The 15,651-nt window shown below is 40.6% G+C and overlaps 1 protein-coding gene across 3 annotated transcripts in view; it reads right to left on the bottom strand.

Annotated features, from left to right (window-relative positions):
- The window catches only part of RASA2 (RAS p21 protein activator 2), a 51,262-nt gene extending 38,309 nt beyond the window's left edge, over window positions 1–12,953 (bottom strand). For all 3 annotated transcript variants that reach the window (XM_037406839.1, XM_037406837.1, XM_037406838.1), the window contains exons 1-3: window positions 12,821–12,953; window positions 6,177–6,282; window positions 610–713 (exon numbers count right to left, since the gene is read on the bottom strand). In XM_037406839.1, the coding sequence (XP_037262736.1) occupies window positions 610–713; window positions 6,177–6,282; window positions 12,821–12,881 (271 nt within the window). In that variant the 5' untranslated portion in view covers window positions 12,882–12,953. The remainder of the gene's footprint in view (window positions 1–609; window positions 714–6,176; window positions 6,283–12,820) is intronic.
- Between the last annotated feature and the right edge of the window lie 2,698 nt (window positions 12,954–15,651).

The following is a 15,651-nucleotide window of genomic DNA, read 5'->3' as shown; positions in this document are numbered from 1 at the left end:
AATTCTAGTCATGTGAAGGCTTCTTCCACAGCAGGCTGACTGTTAGAGCTTTACAACAACTATATCCAAGTAGCAGCTACAATAGAGCCATTATTAATGGGGGGTGGGGGGGGGTGCACGGGAAATCCACTTCCTGTAATTTTTCACCTAAGCTACATAAATTGCTACAAAATGCTTTACAAGTAACAGGTTGCACCGAGACAAAAATGTAATCTATACTGTCAAGAATTATTCCACCGTTGCAGTTACTGTGGAATTATTCCACAAAATTCTTGACAGACCTACAGGTAGTAACAATTATTCAAATATTCCAGTAGAACAGAAGCAGAGAAAAATCAAACAGAAATTAAAAAAATGTACGAAGATTATAATTATAAGACTATAAAATGTCCTATTAGTCTAAAAAATAAACACATTTTAGTATAATAGAATAAAGCAAGGAAACAAAATCCTGCTTCTCAGAATTTAAAGGAACATTTAGTTTAAGTGCACTGTATACTGCATTTTGAAAAACGCATCACTGTAATAACTGTATCCTCAATATTACAGAGAAGGATACTGGAAATAACCAAATGTTATGCCAGATGTAGACAGTAACCCAGAACTTACCTATACGCAGATCTTTTTGTAACACACTTTTATCATAAATGTAGAAGGACAGCCACTGGAATGTTCTGGGAATCTCAAAGTAAAACTCTTCCCCAAAATAAGGGCTGAAAAGAAAGACTGACAGTTAAGACAGAAAAATGCTTTATGTAATTTTTATGTAAGACAAACATTGAAATACTACATTTTTACTGCAGTCCCAGGTCGTGGCCTTTAGCATTACACTTGTCTATCATCAAAGCCATCCACAACCATTTCATTACAGGAACATACAACAACACTGCAAGTTAAAACTTCATGAGAATGCCTTGCATATGTTCAAAAAAAGGAAAAAAAAATATCAGAGTACACACACAGGAAGTGCTGTCTCCTCTACAATTTCAACTCTATTTTTCTGTTTTGAAATTTTCCTAGCTGATTCTCTAACCACCCCATATGACTTCCTGAGACACAAGTTTTATGGTTTTCTTTTTTCATTCAGTACAAGATTAAATTATATTAAAATACAATTTATTAATTACTTCACTAACTGATATTTGTTTAGCTAACTTCCATGTCAAATTTGATGCTCAAAGATTCAGACCTGTAGAAAGAAACCGTAAGTATTAGCAACTATAAAACAGAACAGTGAGAGAAATGTTAACGTCAAATATGCACATTATCCCACATACTGAAATGGCCTCCACATTTCTCCATCTCATCAAGTCCAATATAATGTTTACAGTTCACCCTACTTAACCGCCATTGGCACAGCCCACCATGTAAAAAAAGACTCCGGGCTCCTCTGTGTTAGACATGGTTCACACAATGTGTTGGTTGGTATCTTCACTCAAGGAACTTTATACTTTCATTAAACTTAATGAGTACTTACTGATGCAATCATAGCCGGTAGTCAGAAGGCTGGATTTCAAAAGACGGAACAAAACCACAGCATTATGTGTGTCGCTGCAAGTTGTAAATTCTGAAAATCAAGCGTATCCACCAAGAAAACCTCCATGCTATTTTGTAACTACTGGATTCTTAAAGACTTAAAATACTTTCAATTACAATGTATTAACATCACCAGGGAAAAGTGTTTAGCTTCATGAAACTGATTCTAGCCTCTACTTCTTTCTACAGACAAACTACCAAACTCAGAAACAAAGCAGGGGGTGTTTCTGAGAGGTGCCTGTGTGCATCCCAGTTAAGTACCTGACACTCTATGGTCACAATACTTTATCAAACTAACACAAATATGCTTATATTTGGAACAATCAGTTCATACCACTACCTACCTAAAAAGATACCAGGAAGAATAGGGTGTCATCCCCTACCCTCTTCCCTCCAAAATAATTACAAAAAAACCACCAAATGCTGAAGGATCAATAGCTCTTTAAATAAGCTAAAAAGTGAAAGATCTGATGGCTAACTTAAAAAGTGGGAAAGAACAGAGGTGAAAAATCTGGTGTTCCAAATTTCTAGAATTGATTTTTAAAAACAAGAGCTTTAACTGCAGGAACCCATTGAGTAACTTCACCAGTGAAAATGTTCCTTTCGTTCAAACACAGACCTTGTACCACAGGCTTCAAAGTAGACAAATCAGTATTAGCCTCTGCACGACACCGAGAAATAATACAAGAATTCTCATTTGAAAAATTTGCTTGTGGGTTTTCAGCTCCCCACTTTTTAATTTTTTTTTTTTTTCCCTAATTTCAAAGCCAACAAATCTGGCTTTGATTTTGAGGGCTAGGTCCTTCTTGTCAGCACCACTGCTAAAGGTATAAATTCATGAGAACTACCTTTAGCAGCAATGCAGCCCTAAGCTGCCTAAATGTCCTTACTACCGTAGGTGCTGCTCATTTTAATTGGACTGACACAGTAACTCAGACCAAAAAAAGATGAAACACAGGCTTATTTTAAACTTAGGTCAATTCAGTGATATGGTTCCCGTGACAGCTATACATACAATAGTTGCACCAGTACAAAAGAGATATTACAGCAGAAAGAGCTAACAGTGGGCGAACAAGCTGGCACTGGTATCGAGGCAAAGTCTGTTAACTCAGCTTCAGTTGGACATCTTAAGAGGAGCACTAGACTACAACATACATCAACCACTGCGTGCCACTAAGTGTCAAGTCCCTGTTCTTGCTGAATCTATAGTACTCCATGCATCCAGTCATAATCAGACAATTAGCCTGGGATGGAATCTATTAGCATAGACTTCCAAAAACCTATTTGGCAGCCATATCCTACAGCTAAAGAAAGGAAACTTCACAGGTATATCCCACTACCTCAAAAGAATAATCAGCCACCAACAGTCATTATTTAGACCTCAACATTACTGAAGTCTCAGATTTGGCAAGAGCGAGCAGGTCAATAGTATGAGCATAAATAGAAGGTGCTGTTTTATTCCTGTTGATACATTTTTCCTCACCTAGGTTAACACCACTGCCTTATGAATTAATAAATGCTTATTCTTTAGCAAATTATGAGGCACAGAGAAAATCTAAGGCAAATACAAAGGATTATTAACAAAATTCTTAAATTCTTAGGTGGACACAGAACTGGCTGAAGGGGTATAATATGTTATAGCAAAGAGGAATAATTAAAATTGAGAACTTACTCAACCTGTTCTTCAAGGATTCAGTCAGTTTAGTACTTTCATTTGTGACTTTGATGCAAGAACTTTAAAGACTGTGATGGATACAAAATTAGAAGATCGTGCTAATTCAAGGGAAGACCAGACTGCCATACAGGAAGAACTGGATTACAGTAATACAGAAGATGTAATTTAAGTATGTGACATACTCCTTTGCTCTTCCCTTCTTTGTTACATTAAACTGGCAGTTCTATGATGGAAACTGACCAATGCCCCTAGATCTGTCATTTGATAAAAGCAACAGTTACATCAACAAAAGTATTATTTTTTGCTATAACCTTACATTCAAAAAAAGTTCTATTTGAAAAAAGAAACTTCATTTAAATTTAAAAAAATGCAGCATACACATGCCACAACCCCTCCCTTCCCCAATTCCTCATATTTGACCATAGATACTTGAGGAAGCTGATAGATGTTCTTTAAACTTTCCAAGGGAAAAAAAATTTCTTTCTTCAGAACCCACAGAAATCCCACACCATGTCAGGAACTATTTCCTGAGTCATTAGTCAAAATACCCTTCTTTCACTTCAGCATTAATTCATGTTTTACTAACTTTGAGAATCATTTGCTTTACATCTGCACTCAAACAACAGTCCCAGTGCTAGTGGAAGCCCAAATCTATTGCCACATTTTAGAAATACATTTCTTCATTAGTTTTCAGTCACTGTAGTCAAAGATCATTTTAATTCTAGTGATAATTACTTCCTTTAACGAGTGGATACTTGTAAATGTAAAATACTATTTACATTACAGCTAGTGTATGTTTGCAACCCAGAATACAATGACAAAATCAGACTGTGAATTACATTTGTAAGAAACAGCAAGCAAATAATTTAAAAAAAAAAAAACAATTAAATTTGAAGTTGTATTTATGTTAGAATTATACTGTACTACACCTTACTGGAAAGCAATTTATAAAGCTTCCAGACTAACAAGAGATCAGAGCTTTCATCTTCCCTTCCAGTCCTCTAGGTTAGCACAGTATTCTAGTGTAACACAGTAATAAGCAGCAAGATGGTATAATTAAGTTTCCGGAACAAGTGTCAGCATTTGTAACTGCATACACACTAGTAATCAAGTGTAAGCATCCAATTCTGGTTGCTGCTAATAGAGGACGACTTATTACATTTCATCAGTTTGTATGGAATCCTACTCATGCTGTGAATCTGACTTCACACAGCCGTAATTCAGAAGATTAAGAGTTTCCTATACAGTCGGAGACATAAAGGCACCTATGGGCAAAGAGTGATTCAGAACACTGATTTTTAACGCCTAATAAAATGTTTTCAACTTAGAAAGATTTATTTCCTATCACCTGAAAAATTCTCAATTCAAGGGGAGGTTTGTGTTACTCAAGGACACGCCCCACCCCAATATCAGTTTTGTTATAGCACGATTTTTCTTCCTTTTCTCTGTAAAGTACTAGTGGCATTGTTTTCATTTAATCAAGTTTCAGGTAAAACTTCAGTACCATTTGAAAAAATGTTGATGGACTTCAGGAAATTCATTTTATCAAACATTCTACTATTCAATTAATATTTCTTTTATTATCAGGTGAATTAAGTATAAAAATTTAACTATTCTTAAACAGAACATAGTCATAATGTCTGCATAAAGATTAAATGTAACAGGTCTTGTTTCTAAGCATAGTAGGAACTTTTAGGGTTTCAGTTATTAACATGTCCAAAAACAGACAGTAAAATCTTTCCTTTTAAAATATATGCTGCGTTCCCTTATACCCATCAAATTACTGTCTATTTGAAGGGGAAATTTTAAGTTTCTGCTTTATCATAATATTCTTCCCTGAAGGATTACTGAGTTGAGTCTGTTTCGGTAATGCATCTCAACTGCAGTCAGTTAAATTCTGAAAAATTCCTGGCTCTGACTACAGCAGTTACAGATCAGGAGTATGGGCAAAATATTTGTTCCTGATTGCATGTATGCAGTATTTGCTTTTCATGCAGAAGCATAAGAGAGCTTTAAAACAAGGTTTTGAGAAAGTTAAATTCCCTGTTTATATCTGCCATATGAGCAGCATACTGTTCCTCACCTGGATACATCTAAAGAGACAGCTCAAAAAACACATACTAGCAATAAAACTGGAAACAACAAGATTTAAGAAAACTTTCAGGAGCTTGAACAAGCTTTCTGAGTTTTCAGAGAAATGTTTAACATCTCCTCCAGCTAACTGAAACTGTCACTGATATTCTGAACAATGCAGCTGCAAGGATGCCTCAGTATGGGTTATCAAGTGAACTCTATAAGAGTTTTGAGACATCAAAGCACCTAAGACTCCTGCAGCTATGTTATCATGACTTTTTTGATTGTTTTTAATGCTCTGACACAGTAGCAGAATCTACAGCTAAGTGTCACTCCAGGATGGCTGCAAGCCATTCTCTGTGAGTACTGGTTCTAGTTCCCAAAACAAGAATTTCAGAAGAGAATGAGGCCTATTCAGGGGGACAACCCACAGCACACAAAGCTCTTACACATGGAAAAGTTCCGGTTCTCTCATTCTGGATACAGGTTTTGCAAAACACTCAAAGCAGAATTCTACCAGTACAGACCAATTGCATGTCAGAAGTAGAAAATGACATGGAGAGCAAGCATCAAGCAGATTTCTTTCCCTTGATAACAACCTGGCAAGGAAAAGAATGTTATGCTGCCCAATGGAACAGAATAAAGTAATAGTGAAATATGTTTTAGCATGCTCTGTTTTAAAAGCACCGTATTACTCACAAGACTCAATGTTGTCTTCTTTCAACTACTCTCACAATTTACACATTGCTGTAATGCTTCTGAGCAGTTGCCACAAGCCAGCTCTCATTTTAAAGAGGTACAAGCAAAAGCACGTGCACATTGATACATATCTTGTTTTTCTTCTGAACTGAGGCAGTCTTGCTTATCATCTCTATTTAAAAATTAAGCTTACCTTAAAGATTTTTCAACTACCTGTGTACGAAAAACTTCTTCTTGGTCCAAGTTTATGGTACAGAAAAAGTCTCTCATTTTGTTGGGTACTAAGTGTTTGGCATCATCTGTGAACAAAAAAATGACTGTAAATACTAAGGTTGAAAAACCCACAAAACATTAGGCACAAGAATTTTACATTTTAATCTGCGTCCAAAATTTACTTTTCCATTCAGTTTGCATGCATTTACATACTCATTTTCAATTCCTAAGATCCAACAGTGTACAGGAATTGCCACATCCAGCTTCACCCAGAATGCGAGTCGATGGGAAGAGGACAGCACCCTGACTCACCACACCACTTCCTGCAGCACCTGCACTTTCCCTTGAGAGGTCTCACCTCGGGCTTGACCCTGGGCAGCCTGCTAAATCTGAGCAGCTTACAGCCTGAGTTGATACAGCATTAGGTCATAAGATCAAGACACGATCTGGTTGAGCTCATTTGGTATTTTCTCCACAAATATTATGGCTAAATGAAACTGATCAGTATGAACTTACCCATCAAATCTTTATTTAATTTTCCACTATGAACAGCTGATTTTGACTGATGTATTTTCAAAGGTTCAGCTGTGAGTACTGTTCATTTTTTCCTAACTGTCTGGTCTAGTAGAAAGGGGAAAAAAACCTACTGACTAAACGCAACATGGCTAAGAACAAGTAGAAAAGGAAGTTTCTGATGAGACAGGATGATTGACACCACAGGAATACCAAGATTTGCTGGGTATTCTGTCTAGGCTACTGCAGTAACACACACTGGACATCAGGCAGCCCTTTTTGGAAATGGGTACTTTTAAGTAGCTACAGCTAAAATCAGTTCCCAATGCTCAAATTGGAAAACTCTTCCAAAACCTGAGTGCAACAGACCTGTATTTATTTATAGCAACACTATCCTTTAGCTTTAACAGTTATTTCCTCCTGGATGTTTCCTTCCCCTCTGAATGTCTTTGAAGACAACAAACAGACCCTTTTCACCTTTTATTCTGCTGAAAGAAACAAGACAAGCTTTACTCTAGTGTGAGAGGCTCTGAATCAGCAAGTAGCTTCTGTCCCTGTTCCAATTTAATTATCTTCAACACAGGCAACCAGAATTGTATTCTGCATTAGGTCTTACCCAGGACCTTTTACAGCAGCCTTCATCCTCACCTGCTACCAGAAATACCTCTCCCAATAAAATGTGGAATCAACATTATCTAGACTTCATATAAAAAATTTTAAAAAGTAATAGGATGAAAACTACATGAAAGTATTGAGTTTTAATTATTTATCACGTCTGAATAACATATCACCTCCACTTGCGAAGACCACAGCTTGAAATCAGATTTGAAGTGTCATACATATATTTATTTTTTAAAACTGCAGATATGAAGCACGGTGGAGTAACCTTTATGGTCTATACTGTTAAAGACTTAAAATCAGAATTTTTTTTTTTTCTCTCCCTGCACTTTTGTGTGTGTGTGTGTGTGCGTGCGTTAAATAGACTATAACAGTCTTGGAAGTTAAAAGAATTCAGGCCCAGCATTGGAAAGGCTACCACAACTGTATCTGAGCAGCAAACATGCCATTTTAACAGAGACTGAACTTCGTGTGTGATGTTTTCCAAGTCAGGGATATGTATACTGATAGAAAGCGTGAACAGACACTTAACTAACTTCCGCAGTTACAGCTTGTGCTCTCAGAAGCATCAATGAGCTTTTCATCAACTTGGGTGTGGGAGAGGAGGAAGTACACATATTATTTTTAAACACCACAGTTAATGTTGACTGATTGAGAGACATGAACAGAACCAGTTTTTAATGCCACTAGACTCCAAAAAGAGACTAAACTCAAAATCATCCTTAAGAACAACTAAGGAAAACATCAATGACTGAACCTTAAAGAAAAAAGCAACTATTTTATTAAAACATATGAAAGAAAATACTAAAATAAATTCATGAGGCTAGCAATATCCAGAGCTTCTGATACCATATTTTGTAATTAATAAGCATGAACTTTGTGTCAATTGACCTGATAAGATTTTTTTTGTTAATACTCTAGCTTCACCATGCTATTTTTGCATAAAAAATACTTAATCAGCACTGTAAATGTAACGTACAGTGGACTTTTAAAAGAAGTTACATTTATTATAATTTCATGTTTTCTTAAAAGTAAAATTTAAGTATTTCTACGTAATTCACAACTGTTATGTCTACTGTACTGCAGCCTTTCATTAAATACTAACTTTCTATCCAAGGGAATGTAAGAAATAGAAATTTTGAGTGAGATAACCTTTATTTTGTAGCCCAAGTTTAGCTTTAAGGCACAGGCAAGTATATTGAGGGTTTTTTGGAGGCAAGGGGGATGATTCTCAGTTCCGAGTTAAAAATAACCTCGGAGTACTTGTCAGGTGAAGTACAGAGCGTGAGATTTCACATCTTTTCAAACACCTCTTTATATGTGTGATTGTGGGAGATTTTTTGGCCATATAGTGGTCCAGCTCCTCCAAGAAGCTTATTTTCTTTAAGGGGGAGGGGTGGTGTGTGTGGTGGGGTAGGGCAGTGAGAGCACAAGTCTTTGATTGATTCCATTAAGTCTTACTTTTTTCCTCAAAAACCGAAGGCTATAACGATTACATAAAACTCAGGTATGAACAACACCACCGGGTATCTGCTTCAATGTTAAGATTTTAAGTGCATTCATCAAGTGCGCAGCTCTGAGTTCTGAAGACTGCACATCTTTCACTGTTCAAAGGACGCATAGGAAAAAACTTAAGAAGTCACAGAAGCATACTGAAGAAATGTACACCAGTGTCCTCCAAGGATTTGTTGAGAAAGTGTAGGTAGCACGAATGGTTAGTCAGAAACATCAAGAAAAATCATTCTGGGGAGAAGAGAGAAATTAAACCAATTCTAGATTTAACTGGGGAACTGCCTTTCAAGCCTCTTCACAGAGGCTGTCATTAAAACTACACAGTACAATACTTAAACTTGCAGTTCAAATGGTGAAGCGTGCATGTGATTAAACAGCAGCAATAACACACTTTTTTATTTTGTATTGACCATATGAATATACCAGTTTTAGTCAATGGACTAACATGAACCAGAAATTATTTTCACAAGACACATTTTTGTAGCCTAATTCAATACGGAAGCCATGAAATGCATCACTAAAATAATAAACATCAGCCTTTTTATCTTGAAAAGATGAAAGTTCACAATTGCTATTAGTTACTTGACTTTTAAATTAACTGACTTTATTGCCACTTAGCTACTTTGGGAAAACAGCAAGAAGTAATACTATTTTGTTTTTTTAAAAAAAAAACACTTTGAATTTTAAAATATTTAGAAAATATTATTTAGGATCTCTATATAAATACCTAGTAAAACCTCACTTCAAAGTATGATTAGCTCAAACCTAAACAAAAGCGAAAAGCTGCAATGCTAATAAAGACTCAAAGCAACAGGAAATCAGGTGTACAACACTTAAAAATTCACTCTTCACATTAATGTTATGAGCAATGGAGCAACCTACCGAATTCAAAAGTTCTGTCAAACTCCCTTGCCTGCACATCATTTGTTAAATTTAGACACTACCTGCAAACATCAAGTTACAGCTCGTTCACTGTTAACAGTGCATCAGAAACTAAGCAAAAGCAGGAGGTGGGATAGATAAATGCTATTCACACCATCCTCTGTCTAGTTAAAGTGTGCAATTAGCATACATCCTCTGACAGGGACCTGGAACAAAGAAATTTTTAGAAGACGCTTATGCACACAACTGCAAAGTATGCGCTTCATAGAACTAAACATATTATATAGCAACAATTAAATACACTCCAGGAGTGCAGCAGAATCCAAGACAACCACACAGTGTTAACAACTAAGTGCAAGAAGTTTGAAAAATAATGCATCCTGAATTTTGTCAAATAAGCTCTGGGAGACGACAGAGACATTTTCCAAGTGCTCCACTAAGACAGATTTCAGTAAACACACCAAAATCAAAGCAACTAAAATCACTTATGACCTAAAAAGGTACTACTATATGTCATAAAATGAAAACAGAAGCTAGTTATACAGCTTAAAACACTACGCTATGATATGCCTAAAATGACATGATATCCATGCACCTTTGTAAAGTGCTTTTGTCATCACTATGACACATGAAAGAGCCACCAATATAAAAGAGTTGTCACAAAGCTTAAAAGATATTCAGCGGATTTCTGATGGAAACCTGCTGAAGTGTAATACCACATTTTCAAACACCATTACAGGGTCTTGAACTGGTAAGACCAGTTCATCTTGCCTCTTAACTTGAAAACCGGAGGCAGGAAACTGAAAACGTTGGTATACTAACAAAACAGAGAATACCAGGAACTGCAAATGTGGTCCTACTCTGTTTTTTCACTGCTAGTATGTAATAGTTACTTAAGCCACCTTTAAGTATGTGCCTCAATTCTAAGTCTGTCGTGATGATTTGTATAACATCACTAACTTTAGATTTTACCATCTACTTGTGTATTGTAAAACAATACAACTAACAGTGCAGATGGTGTTTTCTAGACATGAAGAATGACACAGAACTGACATTACCTCATTACAACTACCATGCTCCCTCACGCAACACAAAATGAGTCAGTGTCAAGTCTTGTAGTAGTTTAAATGCCAACAAAGCTTAGGCACAGAAGAAATGTAACGTGTTTCTTAGGCGTGGAATACAAGGCCTTGTTACAGAACATGAACTTTCCAAAATGAGGTCTGCTACTGCTAATCCCTCCAGATCAAGAGGAATTACATTATTACATTTGTTTATTATTGTTCCTTCAGAGGGGTTTCCCCGAAAACCCATCAGTAACATACTAGCAAGCAAAAATAAAACAATATTTGCTGTGCAAAGAAGCCAAAAGAGCATCTAGGGATTAGAGGGTTCGCTAACTCCCACAGCGCATGTAACTCATACCTGGGGTTTTTTGTTTGTTTTGGTTTTGTTTGTTTTACACAGTGGTTTTGTTTGTTTGTTTTACACCCCTGTTTTATTTGAAGAAACAAGCAGGTTTCAAGACACATCCTTTATTACAGCTATTACTTCCACTAATTTTCCAAATGGTCTCCTACAGTTCTTACAGGTCCACCTTTGACAATCAGCTTTTTATGTATTCCCTAGGAAGCAGGTCATAGTCATCAGCTTACTATCACTTTTGCCAAGTAATTGAACATTCAAAGATAGGATACAACTGCAGGCTCAATCCAGAACATCTAAATAGGACGATAAAACTAGTTTCAACATAAGTCTCAAGACATTTTGATTTTTTTATTTAATGCCTAATGGAAAACATTTGTCAGGTTCAAGTATTAAAAACCATAAAACTCCTTGAATGCTGTGGTTGTCCAGTGTTGAGAAAAACCTTATGAACAAAGTAGAGGAAGCAGAATGGTGTCAATAAGTCAGCTTCAGTAACTAATGTCTTAGCTCTAAAACTAACGGTATTCTTTTTTAAAGACAAGCTGACGTGTTATTCCTGTGATAATTGCTAACAACGTAAGTGCGTGTTCAGCCTCGTCTACCCAACAGGCAATCACTATCGCTAACACACTGGAGCGACAGTACCTCCAGCTACACTTCATGCAGTTTCCTATTTTGGTGACCTAGTCTTCTATTTACTCAAGACGTATCCAGGTCTACGCTGCATGATCATATTTAAGTAAACACGACTCCATCCCTCCACCAAACCTAAGCCCTCAAAAGATTTTCACAACCGTTTCTCCATCCCGCCACCACGTGCAACTCAACTTCTCTCCCTCCATTCTCAAAGAAGCCGATCAACTGCGTGAGAAAGGAAATAAACGGGTTGCATCTGAATTGTATGAATGTGTTTTGATACCCCTCCAGGAAGCCGCCGCGCATCCTGTTTCTCCCACTCGCTTTGAAGCCCTCCCGAGCCCCACCGCACTCTGCCTTCCTTCCCGGCCCCTCCTCCCCAGCTCATCCTCTGGTTTCCCACGTTACCGAATACAGAGGTATTTTTAGTCAGCACTTCCTAACGACCAAAATAAAGTCACCGGCCTCACTCCCTGCCTCCCCCTCACTCGCACACACGCTACACACAAAGAAACAGAACATTAATGACCGTTTCCAGAACGGCCCTCTACCACCGACTTCCTGCACACCAATAATTTCGCAATTGCTGCCTGACAAACAGACTGCGATGCCCGAGGGCCGGGGGGGGGAACGGGACACACACGCATTTCTGCTCGCCCGCTGACTCAAGGAAACCCTCGGAGCAACGGCCGCTGCCCGGCGGCCCCGCGCAGCCCCCGGCCCCGCCAACACGTGCTGCCCGCGCCCGCCACAAAGCCCCTTCCCGGCGCCGCCGCAGCGCGGCCCGCGCCCCCACGGGGCTCTGCCGGCCCGGCCCGCGGGGCACCGCCGTGAGAAGCTGCTGCTGCCGCCTCAGCCCCGCCGCTCCGCCTCAGCGGCCGCCGCGCCAGCGCCCGCCCGCCCCGGGGAAGGAAAGGGAGCGGCGGCGGCCCGTGCCGCGGAGCCGGGACAGGAGCGGGCACCTGAGCGCGGCGGACCCGGCCCGGTCGCCCAGTTCGGCCCAGCCCCCACCGCGGCCCGCTGCGCCGCACTTACAGATCTTCCCTCGGAGGTTCTGCAGCACCCGCACCTCGTCGCCGCCGTCCCCGGCCGCCATCGCCGCCGCCTGCGCAGTGCAGCGCGCCGCGGGGGGAAGGGAGCGGCGCGGCCCGGCCCCGCCACACGCCCGCCAGCCACCCCGCGCCACCGCTCCGCCCTCGCTGGCCGCCGCCCTCGGGGGGCACCACAGACCAAAGCGGGGCGGGGGGCGGCGGGGCGCATGCGCGCTGGGGCCGCCTCCCAGCAGGCCCTTGCACGGCGGGCCCGCCCCTGTGCGGCGGCCGGCAGCGGCAGGCCAGGCCCGGCGGGCCCGGGGCCAGGGGGTCGCGGAGTTCCGCCTGCGCCCCGCGGGTGCCCGGTGGCCTCGGCCGCAGCCCGCCCTGAGTGCGCTGTGCATCTGTGTGCCTCTTACGGGGGCCGCGGGGCTCTGGCTGCCAGGCGCGTTAAACGCCGCTGTTGGCCACGTTCAGACTCCTCGCGTTACAGGGCTGAAGCGAGTGACGAGGCCGGTTGCTTTGATCCCCGGTGTGCCGAACCCCGTCCCTGTGAAAAGCACGCGATGGCTTCTGGTGAATGCTCTCTGCTGTCGCTTGTTGCCGTTTGCCTGTGGGGCCACATAAGAGGTGCCATAAAACGAGCAGGAGATGGCCAGGAGATGGCCGAGTTCCCGGCGCGGCCTGAAGCAGCAGGTGTAGTGCTGCCTGCCAGCCCCAGGGAGCCATGCCCGCCTCGCTGCAGAGAAGGTGCTGGCGCAGCAGCAGCCCTGCCCGCCTGCAGCACGAATCCAAGCACCTTTGCTTGGTTCACATGGTTCACACCAGTACTTCTTGAAGATACACATCCTAACGCGAAACTCTCTGGGGTCGTGCTTACACCCAGAGGTCACCCCAGCCCTGCATGGGTGGTGGGTGTCTGTCTTAGGCCTGCGGAATGTACCCTGCCATGTGGCGTGCCCACCGCCTGCTCCGGGCGCCCCGGCCTCCAGACAGTCTGGTGGAAGCCTTCAGCGACTGACATATCCTAAAACTGAGGTGGTTCAGCGGGCTAGAGCAGTTGTAGAAGGCAGTAAAGGACTAGAATTCTTCACTTTATGCCTAGAAAGCCCTCTTCTTCTGATAAAGCGAAGGGAAGCTTGGAAAGATTCAGGCCAGCATCTGTCATCTGTCTTGTAACTGAAGTCCTCCCCTGTGGTACTCTGACCATTTTTTATTTCTGCACAAATCTTGCCATTATTATTATAATACGGCATCAAGCCATACAATCTGACAGACAGACACCGCTGTGCCTCATTCCTTGGTGGCTCTCCCTGCATCCAGCTTCTCCCCTGCTGCTCCTTCGACAGCGTGAGGCTCCTTCCTCATCCCCATGCTCCACATCGTGGTTGGGGGAGGACAGGTATACGTGTTTAAAGGGGGTGGTGCGGAGTAAGCTGCTTCATCACACAGTAACGGGTGCGTTTGTATGCATGCAAACCCCAAATCTGCACAAAGACACGTGTTTGCATAAGATGAATTTTAACCTGTTAGGAATGAGAGATTCCTCTACAGTACGAATTGAGGATTTGATTATCTGCAGTTGGCTGTCTAGGTTGGCTGCCCTGTCTGACCAGTAGTGGCTGGTGAACCAAGGCTAACCCAGGCAGAGATGTGTGCTTAAATCATGGGTTGCAACACTGTAAAAGTTAGATCATGTGACTAGTTCTTCCATACTCTCAAAAGTTATGATTATAGTTGGAGTTTACTGTTTAACTTAGCATCAACTTCCTTCGAAGCATAGACCTCCCATTGACATCAAGGCAACTTTTGAGTTTTACTGTTGTCCGATTCCTAACACTCCATTTTTTTAAAACAACTTCCTTATTTTAATCTAACATACTATATTCAGAACAATTGCATAATATTAATTTTTCGCCTCTCTTAAAGTTACATTTTAGGAGCACCCGTGTGACAAGTAGGTCTGTTCAGCAAAGGGCACAATTAAGACAACACTAATGTGCTAAATTACAAACTTAGGGGAAAGATTTCTTCGTTTTACAATGAGGATGTGAGAGGATCTTTGCTCTTGTGAGATAACCTTTTATGTCAGCCAAGGTGTGGAATTGTCAGTGATAATTGCTATATTAAGGAATTTCAGAACAAATAGAAGTGAAGATGATAAACTCTGGGATGATATTTTAATTAGCATCTGAAATATAGACAGATCTATTTGTTATGTGTAGTAAACATTTAGATTTTTTTGCTTAGTTAAACATCTTACTTTAGGCCCATCCCAAAATGACCTGCACAATTTAGCCTAAATTTAATTTTTAATGCGAGTTACAGACTAGTGACACCTAGCTGAAGGGGGAAGTACTCTGAATATGTGTAATCTTCTATTTTGTATGTATCTTGCTATTTCCTTATGCAATTAAATGTTTGCATTCTTAAGTATGTTTCTTGACAGTAGTCCCAAAAAATTTGAAGTACGGTGTGTAAAATACGCTATCTATACTGCAAGGTTACTAGCAGAATGGAAAATAAAAGAATTTTTAAAGTTTCAAGTCCTCATGAAAACACGTTTAAGATGTTTGAAGTTATTAAATGCAGTTCACCTGCTTTCCAAGTCCTTTAAAATACTGAGCAGGCAGAGTCTGTTCACCTCAGCATTGCATTCACCCTTGATAGTACAATGCCAGGAGATACCATCACTTCCCTTGAGCTGTGGCGTGTTCTTGATTCACTGTTTTGACCTTAACGAAGGGAACGTTTGGTAACAGTGTTGCTTAATCTTCTAACGAAGTAATTATTAGAAGATACGTATCTGTGGATCTTACAGATTATGTAAGTATT

The sequence above is a fragment of the Falco rusticolus genome, chromosome 13 (assembly GCF_015220075.1).
Source record: "Falco rusticolus isolate bFalRus1 chromosome 13, bFalRus1.pri, whole genome shotgun sequence".
Classification (NCBI taxonomy): Eukaryota; Metazoa; Chordata; class Aves; order Falconiformes; family Falconidae; genus Falco; species Falco rusticolus.
The sequence above is the reverse complement of the archived record's forward strand: the minus strand, read 5'-3'. Positions and strand labels throughout refer to the sequence as shown.